This window comes from Sus scrofa, chromosome 2 (genome assembly GCF_054392235.1).
Source record: "Sus scrofa isolate SSC_HxYL_T2T_F1_AM1 chromosome 2, Sscrofa_HxYL_maternal_Yorkshire_Landrace_v2.0, whole genome shotgun sequence".
Lineage (NCBI taxonomy): Eukaryota > Metazoa > Chordata > Mammalia > Artiodactyla > Suidae > Sus > Sus scrofa.
This window is the reverse complement of record NC_139384.1, coordinates 42,416,779-42,434,175: the sequence shown is the minus strand read 5'-3', so window position 1 is coordinate 42,434,175 and position 17,397 is coordinate 42,416,779. Positions and strand designations below refer to the sequence as shown.

Here is a 17,397-nt window from a genome sequence, read left to right as displayed (position 1 = left end):
GAGACAGAGGCGGCCAAGACGGGGAGCACCCAGGTGGCTAGAAGCGAAGATGGTAGGGGGCATCCTGACTTGCCAAGCCTGGGGAATCTGAGCTTTCTGGGTAGTTTCTGTTCTCTTCCACAGTCTAGAGGTGGTACCCACATCAGACACTGTTTTAGGGTGGGGGTAGGAGTTGACAGTCAAAGTTGATTTTTAGCCATGGATCAAATCCAAATGATCCTGTGCATGACCCTCTCTCAGATGAGTGGGGAAAGACCTCATGGATCCGTTCATGTAAGTCCCCTTGAGTTTTTTGTTGGCTTGATATCTCTTAGTGTTTTAGCCAGCAGGCTACTGCAGGCTCTGAGAGCGTGGGAGATTGCAGTGCCCATCCACACAGAGCATCTGCACCCAGACTTCTCTCCCAGGGGCTTCTGCTTTGTGGCTGGCTGTCTAGTCTCACTGAAGAGGGTAGCCCCAGGATTTTGGAGCTGCCAAGGGTTTGAGCATCATCTAGTTTAGAAAGAGCCAATAAACTGCACCATTTTCAGAGCTTAGCTAGTAGAGGAATAGACTATCAAGGGGGAAATCCATTCTTATGCTATTCTGTTAATAAATGCAAGTGTGGAGTTCCTGTGTGGCTCAGTGGAAATGAACCGACTGGTATCCATGAAGACACAGATTCCAGATCCCTGGCCTCACTCAGTGGGTGAAGGATCCGGCGTTGCCGTGAACTATAGTATAGGTCGCAGACACTGCTCAGATCCTGTGTTGCTGTGACTGTGGCATAGGTCAGCAGCTGCAGCTCTGATTCAATCCCTAGCCTGGGAACTTCCATATGCCACTAGTGCGGCTCTAAAAAGACAATAAATAAATAAATAAATGCAAATGATACCTAGGAATGCATTTTATTGTAATAATCATCAATACAGATTTTACGTTTCACTAACGTTTGAGTCACTTTCAAAACCTCTGTTGTTCTGGGTCACAGCATCCAGATGAGGTTGGTGGCCCAAATGTTTTTATCTCCATTTTACAATTCAGACATCCAAGACCCAGGCATCACACCTAAGTTCCCAGGGCAGGTGGTGGGGCCAGATCATCTTGCTGCAAGACTGGTGCTCTTTTCTCTGCTAAATTTGCTTAACTGCCAAATGCACCCCCTCCCCACCTCCCACCACTCCCAATTCTGTATTCATATGAGCATGTCCAATATTTTAAAACCAAACAGAATGGAATGTTCTGTTAGTGTCCTTTCATTAGTGTGATCATTTAGCCCCCACTAGGCAGAGCCCTATGGGCAGAATTGCAGAAGAAGTAGAAAAAGATGATTTTTTTGTGAACGTCCCAGAGTTTTACTAGTCTTCTGAATTGAACATGTACAAGAAATCAATACTATTAAGAACCAAAAAAGAAGAAAAGAAAAAAATAGAAATATATTCTTTACCGAAGGAATTTAAGATCTGGCAAGGACACAAACTTGATAGACAAATAACACAAATACCTAAAAATAAACCAATATGGACTAATATATCTCCATATAAGTTGTGTACAGAACTGGTGAATGTGAGCCCTGAGCCTGGTGGGTTAATCACTGAAGGCTTCCTGGAAGAGGTGAGTTGGTAAGCAAAATTTAGAAGGGGAAAACATGGCAGAAAGGAGAGGGGAGAACATTCTATGCAAGGGAGGTATGATCTGTGCACCATATGAGGCGTGCACTCGCTAGAAGTTTCTAGAAAGAGAAGGGATCCTCTCTTCCTGACCTACAGGTTGCTATTTTTGCAGTAGAGGAGGAAAGTGTTTCAGACTTATTGCATTCAGTCCAAGTTACATCTGGTGTTAAAACAAATTGGACTTTTAGTCCCCTTTCTAAAGGTGGAGTTCTAAGACCATCTGAGTCCTCTGCTAACCTGAGTCAGAAAAGGTCCACCCATTTTTCACCTGCGTACATTTCCTTACTCTTAGGATTCCAGACCACACCTCTTTCTCATTGGCTGCATTGGCGTTAGTGGCAAGACGAAGTGGGATGTGCTCGATGGGGTGGTTAGACGGCTGTTCAAAGTAAGTGTTTCGAGAAGACGGCTACGGCAATCTGCAGCGGGGGCCTGGGTCTAGGGAGGGAAAGGGCGGTTTGCATCCTGAACCTGGTCATGTCTCAGGCCTGTCCCCTCTCCCATATCCTTACGTTGCTGGGACTTGTCCCCTGGTCCTCAAGTGGCAAAAGGAGGATGGTAAATACAGACTGGTAACAGGATCAGCTGCCCTTGTCTGCCCTGGGCAGTGGTTGGCCAGCCAGGGAGTCATTGCCCTAGCCTTGAGCAATTCCATGAGCTCTCACAGTGAACTGCTAACGCCCCCACTCTCTTCACTGAAGAATTGTGTCCTCTTATATGTGGCGCTGGGGCTCAGACATCACATTTCTGTCCTTCATTTTGGTGGAGGAATTGGATCCAACTTGCCCAGCGTCCTGTGCCAACACCTCAGAGTCTGTGATGTGTGCTATGAGTGACAGTGACTTCTGACCCCTGGCTGGTGTCAGGGATGTTGGCACAATTATTTTTCTGTTCATTCTCATCGCATCATTGGAGAGGGTGTTTGCCGCAGGAGAAATCACAAATGAGCATCTAGGTAAACCGTGACCTCCTGGGTGGTTTGAAAGAAGCTTTCGGTACATTTTTTTCTGTTGATCTGAAATAGGGCAACAACCAGAAGTGCTCAATAATCACATTCCCTGAGTGATTAATAATGATAGCCCAAGTTCCTGCTGTTGGGGCAGTGAGCATGAATCTGACTGCAGCAGTTCAGGTCACTGTGGAGGCAAGGGTTCCATCCTTTGCCTGATGCAGTGGGTTAGAGGATCTGGTGTTGCCACAGCTACTGTGTAGGTTGCAGCTGTGGCTCCAATTTGATCCCTTGACTGGGAACCTCCATATGCCATGGATGTGGACATAAAAAAAATAATGGCCCACATTTTTTGTGTGTGACAGAGACCACAGTGATCTAGTTGAGTTGGTCTGATTTCAAACCTGACCCGTAACTACTACTCTCTAGTCTCCTAGCATCTAGATTCAGGTCTTCACACAGGAAAAATTCTGTTCTTTGACCCAAGCTCACTCCCCATCGGGAGACCAGTCTGCAGAACGAGGTGAGAGACAGGAATGGCTTAGGACCAGCCAGAGCTGCTGCCTGGCCAAAACCTTACCTCTGCTGATGGGCGTTTGGGACGTCCTTGGATTAGAAAGGTGACAGTTTGGGGCTGAAGAGAGCCTGTAGGGAATCACACTTGAGGAAATGAGACCATTAAGGTAGAAGCTTATATCAAGATGCCACCTCCATCATTGTCTGGCCACCTCGGAGCCTGTGGACCAAGTTCACTCATCCAAAACCTTTTGGTCACTCACCTAAAACTGAACACTTGCCAAATTAAACACTCATTTGTTGTTTGAAAACTCAAGGGCTTCTTTTTTTCTAGCAGCCCTGGGTCTTGTTCCCTTTGTCATTGCGAAGGTCCTTGACCTCAGCCAAAAAAGGCTGGCGAAGAGATTTCTTGTCAGAATTACCTTTTCATGCATTTTCCAGCAGCAGTCAAGGGCCCTGATATCTTCAAAACATCAGTCGAACTTGGAGGAAAAGCAGCAGAACTTTTCCGTGCTTGATTCATTCAGACTAAATGTTCTCAGTCTCGTTAGGATTTCCTGCCTAACCCTACCCCACCCCACCCCCCATCACTAACTAAATAAATCTGTACTTTAAGAGGCCTGTGAGGGAGTTCCCGTTGTGGCTCAGTGGAAACAAACCTGACTAGCATCCATGAGGACACAGGTTCAATCCCTGGCCTCGCTCAGTGGGTTAAGGATCCCGTGTTGCCGTGAGCTGTGGTGCAGGTCACAGATGAGGCTTGGATCCCACGTTGCTGTCGCTGTGTCACGGGCCGGTGGCTACAGCTCCTATTCGACCCCTAGCCTCGGAACCTCCATGTGCTGCAGGTGTGGCCCTTTTAAAAGGCAAAAAAAGAGAGAGGCCTTCGATACAAGGGCATCCTTCCCGTAGAAAGTCAGTTCTTCTGCCCTTTGTTCCACAGCTCGATTGCAACTTGGACACGAGCTGAGAAAGAGGAAAAGAGATTGTAAATCACCCAGTAAAAACGTGAGTCCCAGGCAGATTTCTCGCCACATCTCTCACCAGGTCTTTATTTTATCTTTTCCAGGAGTACATTGTTCACGTCGACCCAGTGAGTCAGCTGGGACTGAATTCCGATAGCGTCCTCGGCTACAGCATTGGGGAGATCAGGCGTAGCAGCACCTCTGAGACCCCCGAGCTTCTCCCCTGTGGCTACCTGGTCGGGGAGAACACAACCATCTCAGTGGCCGTCAAAGGTAATCCGGCCAGTAGCAGAAGTGGGAGCTTCTAGAATTGCAGTGTTTGTTCTGTGACCTGGCACGGGATCCTATGGCCTCAGTTTTGTTTGTGTGTGTGTATGTGTGGGTTTTTTTTTTTTCCCCTTCCACTTCAGTTACAGTCAGCTCTAAGCAAGTTGAACAGTCCTCAGCTTTTTCAACCACCATGGCAAACAAATAATTTTAATTTGTTGCTAAAATTATATAATAGAAGGTCCCATTAGCCTTCCGACTCTGAGATGATGGAATCCTAAGAACCCTGTTGAAATGGGGCTCTGCCAATACCAATGAGGTGCCCTTGCCCTCGAGCCTTGGAGTGGTCTCGTCCTACAAGTGGGGAAACCACAATTTGCTGTGGGCTAGAGAGGAGCTGCTCTGAGCACCCTGGGGAAATTCTGAAGCTCCTGCCCACGCACAGTGCTGCCACAGCTTCCGATGGCTTCATCACCCAGAGAGGTTATGCCCAGGCCAGAGTATGTTCCCTGGAACCCTGGGCCCACAAAGTATTTTGGGGAAAAAAAGTTTTACGGTCAGATAAGTCTGGGAAATGACATCATTATCCCCATCTGGGTTTGCGGGGGCAGAGGGGCAAGGAGCCAGAGTTCTCTAAATGCTCTGCCCTTTAATGTCCTGATTCTTGCTGCTAAAAAGGCTGCCTGATCAAGTCTGACACAAATGTATTGACTGTAAAACCCTTTTTCCCTGTATTTTATGAACCGTCTTAAGAATAGACTGGTAGGAATTCCTGCTGTGGTGCAGTGGGTTAAAAATCTGACTGTAGCAGCTTGGATCACTGCAGAGGTGCAAGTTCGATTCCTAGCCCTGCACAATGGGTTGAAGGATGCCACAGCTATGGCATAGGTCTCAGCGTTGGCTTGGAGTTAGTCCCTGGCCTGGGAACTTTCATATGCCACGGGTGTGGCCAGAAAAAGAATAAAAGCAATAGACTGATAAACACTGTCCTAACCTCAGCCTTCACTGTGTCTTATTTCTCCCCCGTAAGGCACTAATTCTGGCTATAGTTTTAACAGCATAATTTGAGGGCTGTTTGATGCAAGTTTTTTTCCTGGTTGGGAGGTTTTCCAAAAGCACCCCAACATTCTTCATCATCAGGAATGAAGATCTCCCTCCACTAGTGACAAGTTCCTGGTTGAACCTCACTCGTAGCCTTATCTTGAGACATTCCACAATTCCATAATTCCGTAAGCATGGCCTTGGGCTGCAGCCGACAGAAACCTACTCAAAACTAGTTTTATCAAAGTTCCCATTGTGGCTCAGCAGAAACAAATCTGACTAGCATCCATGAGGACACAGGTCCAATGTCTGGTCTCACTCAGTGGGTTAAGGATCTGCCGCTGCCATGAGCTGTGGTGTAGGTTGCAGACGTGGCTCAGATCTGGCGTGGCTATGGCTGTGGCTTAGGCCAGTGGCTACAGCTCCCATTCAACTCCTAGTCTGGGAACCACCATATGCCATGAATGCGGCCCTACAAAAAAACAAAAAAAAACTAGTTTTATTGAGAAGGCTCAGGTATCTGGAAAATCAACAGGAATAGGCTTCAAGCACAGTTGGATCCAGCTGTTCTAGCAGCACCGGCAGGACTAGGCCTACCTCAGTTTTGCTTGGTTTTTTTTTTGAGCTTTCTACACATGGTTGATGAATGGCCTTGATTCACCCTTCAAGCCTAGGAGCCTAAAAGAGAGAAAATGTCTTGGAGCTCCCGTCGTGGCACAGTGGTTAACAAATCCGACCAGGAACCATGTTGCGGGTTCAATCCCTGGCCTTGCTCAGTGAGTTAAGAATATGGTGTTGCCGTGAGCTGTGGTGTAGGTCAGAGACGCAGCTTGGATCCTGCATTGCTGTGCCTGTGGCGTAGGCTGGTGGCTACAGCTCCAATTAGACGCCTAGCCTGGGAACCTCCATATGCCCTGGGAAGCAGCCCTAGAAAAGGCAAAAAGAAAGAAAAAAAAGAGAGAGAAAATGTCTTTCTGCCTAAGTGTGACAGAAAACGCTTAGTAGTGATTCTGGCCCATTGCGAGTCAAATGCCCATCACTGAAACAGTCACTGTGACCAGGGAGAGGCTTTGGCCCAGCCTGGTCCCAAGCCCATGCCTTTGGTGGAAAAACGTGCTAGGTCAGCCCTACTTGAATGAGCTGGAATGATCTTCCTATAAGAAAGAAGGGAAGGCTGCCAGGCACACCCAAACAACAGCTGTCCATGCCAAGAACCCTTTAAGGAAAGCCTCATACATCGTGAGCTTAAATTGCATTTCTCCCCACTGGTGAGCAGGTAAGCACTGCAAGCGCTGAAGAGCAAAAGGAGTGCCCATTCCTGAGACCAGTCCAAACATCTGTACAAACAATGATAAGATTATCTGCCTCTGGAACAGGCCACCCCGCCACGGAGCCCCATCTGGTGCTGCCGTTAGCACATCAAGTTGTTTTAGCGTCTCGAGGGATTGGCTTAGATTCATTTTTAGGCAATGCCTGACTCTCCTATTTTCCTGTGGTGGTTGACATTTCTGCCTTCCAGGCACTAAAAACCACTCACGGATTTGAGTCGAAAGAGATCCCTGGGCTGAGGTGCTTCACGTCAGTGGTACTGGGGGAGGGGTTGTGGCTTTGTGTGCTCTGAAATGAGTTCGTCTGCAAAATAGTCATTCCCAGAAGAGTTTATGGCAAAAGCTGAAACAGTAACCTATAAGCTGGGGGGGGGGGGTGTCTCAGGGTGTTTGTTATTACGTTTAGACAGGAGACCCTAGGCTCTGTATTTTGCATTGAGCTTTGAGCCTGTATAGGCTCTATGGAGACCAGGTCTAGGAAAGCCTTAGCCCTGTACCCAAAAAAGGTCATTTAGGAGGCTTCATTAGGGTTAGTCTAGAACAGTCGCTGCATTTAGGAGCTATCCCCGATTGGGGAGGATTGGAAACAAGCATATAAATACATGAGGAGGGTCTGTTTGCCATGAATAATTATATGGATGGAAAATGCTCTTACAAAACAGAATGAATGATTTTCACTTTATTTATCTATCTATTTTTGGCCTGGTTTATTGAGGTGCTTTATATTTTATTTTATTATTTTATTTTATTTTATTTTGGCTTTTCAGAGCTGCATCCAAGGCATATGGAGGTTCCTAGGCTAGGGTCTGAGCCATGTCTGCGACCTACACCACAGCTCACGGCAATGCCAGCCAGATTCCTAACCCACTGAGCTAAGCCAGGGATCGAACCTGCAACCTCATGGTTCCTAGTCAGATTCGTTTCTGCTGTGCCACAACAGGAACCCCCTTGAGGTGCTTTTTAAATAGAATTACTTTAGGCTCCAGACAAGTAACCTTGGCTGGATCCTCTCTTGGAAATGACATTAAGAAAACAGCTCTTGTAAAGCCAGCAGGCCTGAGTATGAAGTTGACCTGGGCCGGAAGGGGAAAGATGTTTCCTTTTGATGTTATTGAGGCTGAGGTCTCACTGGGGAGCATTTCAGACTAGGTCCGCCAGCATTCACAACCCCAAATCAAACCTCCCGCCTTGCATTTTTCCTCATTTTAACCATAAAAGGGTTGATACCTTTGCAGGACATCTGAGCATGGGCAGCAGTGGCATCTGGCACTCAGGAGAGGGCAGGGTGAGGTGACAGCCCCAGGGAGGGTCCCAGCACACACGGGAAATTCATGTTTGGTTGGAGCAAACACCACCAGTAATGGTAAATCCAGACAGACAGGCAGGGTCCAGAGTCTTAGGAGTTCTGCAGAGGATGGGCAAGGACTGAGGGTCTAGGTATTAAAGTGAGTCTGGAGTTCCCATCGTGGCTCAGTAGTAATGAATCTGACTAGTATCCATGAGGGTACAGGTTCGATCCCTGGCCTTGCTCAGTGGGTAAAGGATCCCTGGCATTGCCGTGAGCTATGATGTAGGTCACAGATGTGGCTCGGATCCGGTGTTTCTGTGGCTGTGGCGTCGGCTAGCAGCTGCAGCTCCGATTTGACCCCTAGCCTGCGAACTTGCATATGCTGCAGGTGCAGTCCTAAAAAGCAAAAATAAAAAATAAAAATGAATCTAAGTCTGGCAAAGCCAGCCAAGCTAGTGGCCGGAGTACATGATGCTGGTGTGCAGGGGGCCTGCAGTGTCCCTTCGTGGGCGGGAGTCTCGGCTGAGGGGGCTGCCGAGGAGAGGGATGGCCTTGGGTTTGGGCAGTCCCACCCAGATGAATAGGCACGGAGAGCTGTCCTCTGCAGGGCTGCAAACCCTTCCCGTCTCTCTCAAATGCAGGGCTCGCGGAAAACAGCCTGGACTCACTGGTGTTCGAGTCCCTGATCCCCAAGCCCATCCTGCAGCGCTATGTCTCCCTGCTGGTGGAGCACCGGCGGATCATCCTCTCTGGGCCCAGCGGCACCGGCAAGACCTACCTGGCCAATCGGCTCTCGGAGTACTTGGTGCTCCGGGAGGGACGGGAGCTGACAGATGGGGTTATTGCCACCTTCAATGTGGACCACAAGTCCAGCAAGGTGAGGCGGTCACTCAAGGGTCACTTTTTGGCCCTTTCAGAACTACTCTTGCCACCCCTACCCTGATGGAAAGCAGCCTTTCCTACAGCTCACCTTTGGTGGTTATAAAAGCCTGGGAAAGGAGGTCCCAATGGAAGGCTTTGACCCAAAATGTCCCAACTAGAAGTTCCCTCTGTAAGTCGATGTAGTTCATTCCTTATTTCCCGCTCTGTGACTTGGGCATGATGCTCAGTGCAGGTACTTCTTTTAGGTCAACCCAGATCTTTCACTCACATTGACTGAGAATTCACCACGTGACGTGCATACTAGGTTCTCTTGTTTTTCCAAGATGAAAGCTTCTTTTGTAGAAGAAGAAGAACTCTTAAGTACAAGAACTCACATTTATAGACTGCCTGCCTCCAGGACCAGTAAACTGTCCGCCCCACAGCAGGACATTCAGAGGAGTAGCTGCCATGATCCCATTTTACAGAAGAGGAAACGGAGACTCAAGGCAGATCCCATGTCCCTAAGCTCACTCAGATAGGACTGAGCAGGAGACAGGAGCTGAGGTCAACCTCTTAGACCCCAGAGCCAGCAAACAGCCTCGATCCTACCTCTGGGGGAGTGGTGGAAATGTTTGGACAGTTGACCCAGTCCCAGGCTGGGGTTGGGAGCTGTTCTCTCAAACCTGATCATTCTCCATGCAGCGGCTGGTGTCGGGTTGTACACTTTGGCTGACCCTATGTATGGGGGCTGGAGAATCCAAGGTGAATTAGACTCCTAAGAATCACCTGGCATCCCTGAAGAGGCAGCTTCCTGGACCTCCTTCCCAGATGATCTGTTTCAATAGGGGGATGCTGTGGGGGCTGGGAATCTGCGCCATTTACAATCCCCCCAGTGACCTGAGTGCAGGGGCAGGACTAAGGGACGGGCTCAGAGCTCCTGCCCCCAGATCCTCTGTGAATAAGCTAGGGAAGGGACCGATGAGAGAAGGATCTCAGGCACGTGGCTGGGGGTTGAGCCAGGCTGGACTCCAACCCCCACCCCCTCTCCCCTCGGCCAGGCACTCTCATACAGAACACTGTTCCCCAAGTGTACCCTGCAGGCCTGCATAAGGGAGAGAGGGCTCAGTACCTCCGGGGCCCTGTCCTTGCCCAGATGCCCGAGGCCGAGAACCCACGGTGGAGAGGAAAGGAGAAAAAGAAAACAACTAGTAACTTTAAAAGTTGGGTGTCTTCTGTTGCTACTAGCCACGTGTTGGCTTAAAGGGGAGACCTGTATGTGTGTGTGTGAGTGTGTGTGTGCGTGTGTTTATGTGTTTATAGGAAGCAGAGGAGTTATGACCCCCCAGGCATCCAGGCCAGCTGCAGGACAGTCTGGCATGGGTTTGGGTGGGGGAGTGGGACAGGCGCCGGGTCTGGATCCAGCCCTGCTGCCACCCCTCTGTGCCATCTCAGGCCGGTCACCCAGCTTGGATGTCCCTCAGCCCCACCATCTGTAACATGGAAGTGGTCATGGTGCCCATCCCAGAGGGTTACTGTGAGGCCACACGAGTTCACATGTGTGAGGCTGCTAGAACTGTGCCTGGCTTGAGGTCACGCCAGTCATCATCGGCTGGTAATAGCATCAGACAGTCGTTCTGGGTCCTCTGGCTGATCCTTAGCTCACCGCTTCACATTGCTCCATTGCACATTCTGCTTTCTTTTCTGACGCACCCCTGGCCCCAGCTGGGCTAGGCACCCATTCCAGCTCCAGATGAGGCCCCCAGCCATTCTTCACAGTTAAGGCCAAAGCTTACCCCTTCACCCAGACCTTCCAAGGCCCACCCCCGCCAGGAAGGGAGACCACTCTCCCTGCACATTCATTATCTGTCTGCCTCAGCAATCATCAGCAGGGTGTGTGTGTGTGTGTGTGTGTGTGTGTATGTGTGAGGGGCTGGGCTTCTGCGTGAACCATTCTCAGGCAGAGCTGTGGATGCCCAGAGATATATGAGGCACCTGCCCTTGGCAGCTTCTTGGAAGGTTGGCAGAGTAAGAAACATCCAGAAAAGTGACGATGTTGGAGTTTCTGTCGTGGCGCAGTGGAAACGAATCTGACTAGGAACCATGAGGTTGTGGGTTCAGTCCCTGGCCTTGCTCAGTGGGTTAAGGATCCAGCATTGCCATGGGCTGTGGTGTAGGTCACAGATGCAGCTCAGATCTGATGTTGCTGTGGCTATGGTGTAGGCCTGCAGCTGTAGCTCCAATTAGACCCCTAGCCTGGGAACTTCCATATGCCATGGGTACAGCCCTAAAAAGCAAAAAATAAAGAAAGAAGGAAGGCAGGCAGGCAGGCGACAATCCTTCTAGATGGTGATAGAGCAGGTACAGAACTATGTCTGAGAAGGCCTGCAGTGCTATGCTCATGCCCAGGTTTTCTGTTGTCTAAGTAATTCCAGAAGGCAGGGCCCAGTCCTTCCTCACCTCTGTCCACTCGCATCTCCTGCACCCAGGGGTGATGCCCTGTGGCAAGCAGGCACTCATCACGTGTTCCCTGCCCTACATTGGGAAGGCCCCCCTCTCCCATGCTGGCCAAGAGAAGGCAGAGCAGAGCACATTCATCTTCCTAGAGGCAGTCACTGCTCATTCTTGTTCATTCGGCCTCTGCAGGAATTGCGCCAGTACCTGTCCAACCTTGCTGACCAGTGTGCCAGCGAGAACAATGCTGTGGACATGCCTCTCGTCATCATCCTGGACAACCTGCATCACGTCAGCTCCCTAGGCGAGATCTTCAATGGGCTGCTCAACTGCAAGGACCACAAATGGTAAAAGCAGTGCCGGACCTCGTGGGCTCTGTGAGAGACCCAGGGGTGGGAGGTGGGGGGGTAGTGGGCATGGGCTTGGCTGGGAGCAGCGTAGGGGGAGGGGCGGCAGCCAGCAGCATCTGCCTAGATTCTTAGGTGCCCCAGATGCTGCAAGACCTTCTCCAGCTCTCTTGTCCTTCATTTCCCCCACAGCCCTTACATAATTGGCACAATGAACCAGGCTACCTCTTCTACTCCCAACTTGCAGCTTCATCACAACTTCAGGTAAGAGGTCACTTTTCGAGCAGGAAAATGCTGAGAACTGTGGGCATTTTTCCCACCTTAGCTCACTTGATTCTCCCAAAAGCCTCAAGTGGATAACTGTATCCTTCTCAGCTTACACACAGGGAGAATGAAGTGACTTGTGTGAGGTCACGCAGCTGGTCGGTGGCAGAGCCGACTTGCACCCAGGTCTCTTTGACTCTAAGTCCTGGAATAGCGGTGCCGGGGAGGCAGCTCTGGGCAGGGGCTGCACTCACACCACCCTGCACATCCGCCATCTGCATCCCTTGTCCCAGGTGGACATGAGCAGTGAAAGCTCTTCCTTATGAGTGTCTTCATTGCATGGGAGTTTTGCCTTTGGGCTCCCGCTGCTATGACTCTCCTGTTGCTGGGGTGTGGGAACCCTGTCGTGCTGGGCTGTGTGGCCGCTTGCCTTGCCGTCGCTAAATGCCCTGTGCCCTGTCCTGACACCCAGCTCTTCCAGATATTCCTCCCCTCCTGCCTGGGCCCCTAGATGAGGGCGAGCAGCTGTCTTCTGGGCGGGGCCCCCTGGTTCATGTGCACCAGCCACTCTGCAGACATCTCTGTTGAAAGCAGACCTGAATTCTCAGAGAAATACCAACTACTCCAGACCACTGAGATCGTGGCCCATCTCTGCCTCCAGGCTGTCCCGCTCTTGTCCATGCTTTCTCCCTAATGTCCCTGAAGACTTTCTCCTCCCACTTCCCCCATCTCTGCCACATCATCTCCCAGCACACTCTTACAACCATTTCTTAACCAGGGTGTCTGCCTGTACCTTGGCCACCCTCCAAGCCATCCTCTGTACCAATGACAGCTGAAGTGAGCTTTCTAGAATTCCGATCTGACCACAAACCTTCATGCATGAAGACCCATTGCCGCCAGAATGAAATTCAGGCCCCTGGGATTGGCAGGTCAAATCTAAACTCTGGTTACAGTGGACCTCTGGCAGTTTCCACTAATTCCCCACCCTGTTTCTTATGACCCGGCACGTGCCGCAGTGCGCTGTCCGCCGCCACCCCTGCTCCGGCTTTGCTCAGGTGTCTGCTCTATTTATCCCCTCTTGTCTCGGCTCAGAGGTCACCTCCTCTGAGGAGCCTTCCCTGATTCCCTAGGTTTCATCATGTCTCGTTCCTCTTAGCTGCCTCCTCTGCTTGACTGGGAGCTCCTGGGGAACAGGACTTGTGTCTCAGTCACTGTTAGAACCCCACAGCCCAGCACAGGACCTGGCACAAAGCACAGGGGGCAGTTATCTCAGTGGCTAGACTCTGGTATTGGACTGTCGGTTCTTCGGTTGACCAGCTGTTGGATCTTGGACAAGTTACATAACCTGTCTGTGCCTCAGACTTTCTGTCTGTACAGTGGGGGTGGCGATCACAGAGATACTGTGAAGGATTATGAGTTCACATCTGTGCAGTGTCCAGACCAGCATCTGGCTCATTGTGAGTCCAATTTTAGTATTTTAACATCTGCATCTTCTAAGGAGCTTTGATTCATAAGCTGAGCCGTGGTCTTTGTCCTGGAAAAGCATTCCTGACTTCCCCCAGGTGGGTGCTTTGTGCCAACCACACGGAGCCCGTGAAGGGTTTCCTGGGCCGGTTCCTGAGGCGGAAGCTCATGGAGACGGAGATCAGTGGGCGGGTGCGGAACGTGGAGCTGGTGAAAATCATCGACTGGATTCCCAAGGTCTGGCATCACCTCAACCGCTTCCTGGAGGCTCACAGCTCCTCCGACGTCACCATAGGTAGGGGCGCCAGCACATGGGTGGGTGGAGTGTGGGGTGGGGGTAGGGGTGCTGTCCCTGGGCCCTGCCCTGGCCACACGGATAGAGAAGCGGGCAGAAGGGAAATCACAGCCACAGACAGACCCCAGCCTGGGCTGGGGCAGAACCTCCAGGGCTCTCCCAGGTGGAAACCACCTTGTGGGATTGGCTTTACTTTAAAAATAAAATAGTAGTATCCACATTCCTGAGGCGTAGGCTTCAGAGAAAAAAGATCAGTTATATCCCGTCATCCTAACATAATCATTGTAATTTGAGCTTCTTTTTTTCTGTCTCTGTCCATACATGTTTTATGTAGTTGCATTCATAGTGTCCACACAGTATGTTCTTTTTATTTTTTCACTTTGCATTGTCTCATGAACATTCTCTGCTGCTCTGCAAGATCATGGTTCTGCCAAATAATCCAAAGTGCATGTACCATTACTGCCTGCATCGTTCCGGTTCTCTTGGACATTGAATGTGCTTCCATTTTCAAAGGTCATGATTAACAGTATCTCAGTGACCATCTTTCTCCATAAAGCCTCCCCTCTCTTGGGGGTGATTTCCGTGAGGAGGGAGGTCACAGGATGGGGTTAAGGGGTCCAAGTGTCTGCTCTGCACCCCACTACCTGGCAGCTGGTGTTTCTGCTATCGCTCAGAGAATGCAGGATCCCTCCTATGAGGGATGCTTGGACAGGCTTATCCTGCCCCCCCATCTGAGTCTGACTGATGTCCCTGTGGTTCTCAGGTCCCCGGCTCTTCCTGTCATGCCCCATCGACGTGGATGGTTCCAGGGTGTGGTTCACTGACCTATGGAACTACTCAATCATCCCCTATCTCCTGGAAGCCGTCAGAGAAGGACTCCAGGTGAGACGTGCTCCTATCTCTTCAAGGTTCGGGGGACTATTCGAGTGACTAGAAAAGTTTTCTTAATCTCCCCCTCCAGAAATCTGACTGGCATGAGAGGACAACCGCTCACCTGTGAGGCCATTCTCCTAGCACGGTGTAGGACTCACTGGGCTGCAAATCTTGCTCTGTTACTGTTAGCTGTGTGACTCTAAGCAAGTAGTTCAGCCTCTCTGTGCCATAGTGTCCTCATTGATGGAAGAGAGAATGATAGTACCCCGCCACAAAGAGTTGTCACCAGGGTTCAGTGAGATTGTGGCCATCGGGCACTCAGCAGAGCAAGTGCACAAGAAATGGAATATGTAGCACTTCACACTTTGCAAAGTCTTCTCATATCTGCTGTTTGGTTTAAGCTCTGCATGAGTCCTGGAACAGAACTTTTTTGGCTCTCTAGTTCCCAGGCTAGGAGTGGAATCAGAGCTACAGCTGCTGGTCTGTGACCCACACCACAGCTCACAGCAACGCCAGATCCTTCACCCACTGAGAAAGGCTGGGGATCAAACCCACATCCTCATAGATACTATTTGGGTTCAGTACTGCTGAGCCACAATAGGAACTCCTTGTCTCCATTTTTTAAGAGAAAACTGTCTCAGAGAGAATGAGTCCCACTTGGGCAGGAAGCCTTTATTCAACAGTACCCAGAGTTCTTCCAAGCCCATTCCCCAGCCCTAACCACAATATATATTTGGGCGAAGAAGCAAGGGGGAGAAAAGAGAGGCAAGGTGGAAATAGGAGGAAACAGCTTTCCTTGCCCACCTGCAATTCCTGCTGCTTTTTTTGAGCAGCATAGGTTTCCCAGAGGTGCCCACCTACTCTGTTCCCTCGAAGCTCCTGATGGGAACAGAGAGAGGCTTCAGAAACAAAACAGACTCTAGGAATCCAACAGGCAGGAGATACTTCCATTGGAGTGACTGGGTGGCTGTTTAGGTTTGTGGTCCTAACAAATTGATTAGATTAAAGACTATGGGAATTCCCGCTAGTAGGTTAAGAATCTGACTCCAACAGCTCAGGTTGCTGCAGAGGCACAGGTTCAGTCCCCAACCCAGCGCAGTGGGTTAAGGATCTGGCATTGTCACGGCTGTGGTGTGGGTCATAGCTGCAGCTTGGATTCAATTCCTGGCCCGGGAACATCCATATGCATCTGATGCAGCCATAAAATTAAAAAAAAAAAAAAAGGACTAAATTATGGTTAGTTTATCAGGTCAGTGAATGTATGTACCTAGAGAGATTCCACTGCACAGATCCGAAATCTTTCATACCTTTATTTTTTAAAAAAATGAGTTCTTGTTGTGGCTCAGTAGTTAATGAATCTGACTAGGAACCATAGGGTTATGAGTTCAATCCCTGGCCTTGCTCAGTGGGTTAAGGATCTGGCGTTGCTGTCAGCTGTGGTGTAGGTTGCAGACGTGGCTCGGATCCTGCGTTGCTGTGGCTCTGGTGTAGATCGGTGGCTACAGCTCCGACTGGACCCCTAGCCTGGGAACCTCCATATGCCATAGGTGTGGCCCTAGAAAAGGCAAAAAGACAAAAAAATAAGTCAGTGAATCCAATATTTAGGATTTAAAAAAAAATAAAAGCCACATTCAATAAAATAGAAATGCTGTCAACGGGAGAAATAGGCAACAGGGATTAAGAGGTACAGATGTCTAGCTGTGAAGTAAATAAGTCACGTACAGCATAGAGATTACAGCCAGTAATGTTGTAATAACTGTGTAGTGACAGATGGTAACTAGACTTACCATGTTGTAATTTCATAATGTATATAAATATCAGATCATGATGTTGTACAGCTGAAACTTATATGTCAATCACGTTTTTTTTTTTTTTAATGATGCCATCAATTAATGATTTTCAGACACTGCTAAGTAAGGATTTGGGGCCCATCGAGGAATTGCCTAATTTCCTTCTACTCTCTGCCTTCGCAATCAGTTATATTTGAACACAGTAGCTTGAATTTGCAACCTGCATGCTCTAGTCAGTAAAATACCAGTGCCCAGAGGCACGCTAGCTTCCTTCGCTAGCTTCCTTTCTGTTTTTAGCCAGGTTCAACTAAATGTACACAAATGACAAACCCTGACAGAAGCCATGAAGGTGTGCTGTCACACAGGTGCTTGTGGGTGTACCCCCCATCCCACTCCTCCAAAAGCACCTTGCATCTCCACTGCCTGGTACCAACGAAACCACCCTCAGAAACCTGGCTGCTAAGCTGGTTCCTAGGTTACCCAGCTCTGCATGATGTCTACTAGTTACTCGGAGTAGTATAAAAGTGACAAACTTCTCAGGCTGCCTCTAGACTCAACAATAAAATGTTGCATACTCCAGCTTATCTCTAAGCTCCTAGCATTAACCCCTGGGCAGAGTGAGAAGTACAAGATTCCAGCTCTCTAGGAGTGGCGGGATAAGAGGGCTGCCCCAGGGTCACCTCTGAGGGGTCCTGATGTTGGGCAATGAGCACCACAGGGCCCAGGGCTGAGAACCTGAGGCCTGGATGCACACCCCAGGTTTGTCAAGTTTCACTTTCTGACCATGGGCAAGTCACTTGTTCTCTTTGAGCCACAATGTTCTCTTAAAAAATAGAAACCAAAAATAAATAAATAAATAAAATTCTCTGTCCAAGTCCCAGGACTCATGCAGCACTTGAGCCAAGTAGCAGGTATGTGAAGACTTTGCAAACTGTGAAATGCTACAAATTCCATTTCTTGTGCACAAGGCCCTACTCCTTGGACCTTAGCTTAAAAGAAGGCCTAGTGGGCATGGCCACGAAAGTGGGCTCTGATGCTCTCTGCCT

At 49.6% G+C, this 17,397-nt stretch overlaps 1 protein-coding gene across 39 annotated transcripts in view; it reads left to right on the top strand.

The window, feature by feature from the left end:
• The window catches only part of NAV2 (neuron navigator 2), an 820,834-nt gene that overhangs the window by 791,378 nt on the left and 12,059 nt on the right, over window positions 1–17,397 (top strand). For all 39 annotated transcript variants that reach the window (XR_014837192.1, XM_085011765.1, XM_085011759.1 and 36 more), the window contains 7 exons: window positions 1,945–2,040; window positions 4,187–4,355; window positions 8,648–8,883; window positions 11,511–11,665; window positions 11,858–11,929; window positions 13,492–13,688; window positions 14,452–14,570. Coding sequence is in view for 38 of the 39 variants with exons in the window: in XM_085011765.1 (XP_084867891.1) it covers window positions 1,945–2,040; window positions 4,187–4,355; window positions 8,648–8,883; window positions 11,511–11,665; window positions 11,858–11,929; window positions 13,492–13,688; window positions 14,452–14,570 (1,044 nt within the window). In the remaining variant the exon portion in view is untranslated. The remainder of the gene's footprint in view (window positions 1–1,944; window positions 2,041–4,186; window positions 4,356–8,647; window positions 8,884–11,510; window positions 11,666–11,857; window positions 11,930–13,491; window positions 13,689–14,451; window positions 14,571–17,397) is intronic.